Source organism: Penaeus monodon, chromosome 19 (genome assembly GCF_015228065.2).
Source record: "Penaeus monodon isolate SGIC_2016 chromosome 19, NSTDA_Pmon_1, whole genome shotgun sequence".
Taxonomy (NCBI): Eukaryota; Metazoa; Arthropoda; class Malacostraca; order Decapoda; family Penaeidae; genus Penaeus; species Penaeus monodon.
In genome coordinates, this window is record NC_051404.1 from 14,109,866 (window position 1) to 14,110,167 (window position 302).

The 302-nt window shown below is 37.7% G+C and overlaps 1 protein-coding gene across 1 annotated transcript in view; it reads left to right on the forward strand.

The window, feature by feature from the left end:
* Positions 1-302, forward strand: part of LOC119585074 (ADP-ribose glycohydrolase OARD1-like) — a 23,816-nt gene that overhangs the window by 18,510 nt on the left and 5,004 nt on the right. Inside the window, exon 3 of the mRNA XM_037933694.1 lies at positions 154-289. Within this exon, the coding sequence (XP_037789622.1) occupies positions 154-289 (136 nt within the window). The remainder of the gene's footprint in view (positions 1-153; positions 290-302) is intronic.

The following is a 302-nucleotide window of genomic DNA, read 5'->3' on the forward strand; positions in this document are numbered from 1 at the left end:
ACGCAGACAGTTTTTCTTATTATTTGTTTCTTTTTTTGTTAATAGGTATAGAAACTGTACATCATGAAGACTGAAAATTTTTAAGCTAAGAAATGCTAACATATCTAATGAAATGTTTCCTTCTTATAGGATTTATGTGCATAAAAATCAAAGCAACCATGTTCGGAGCGTAAGAGTTGCCATCACAGAAGTACGAGGAGACTTGTTTACGTGTCCAGATACCGCCTCGCTAGCCCATTGTATCTCCCAGGATATTCGGATGGGGAAGGGCATTGCAACTCTTTTCAAGGCAAGTACATTGG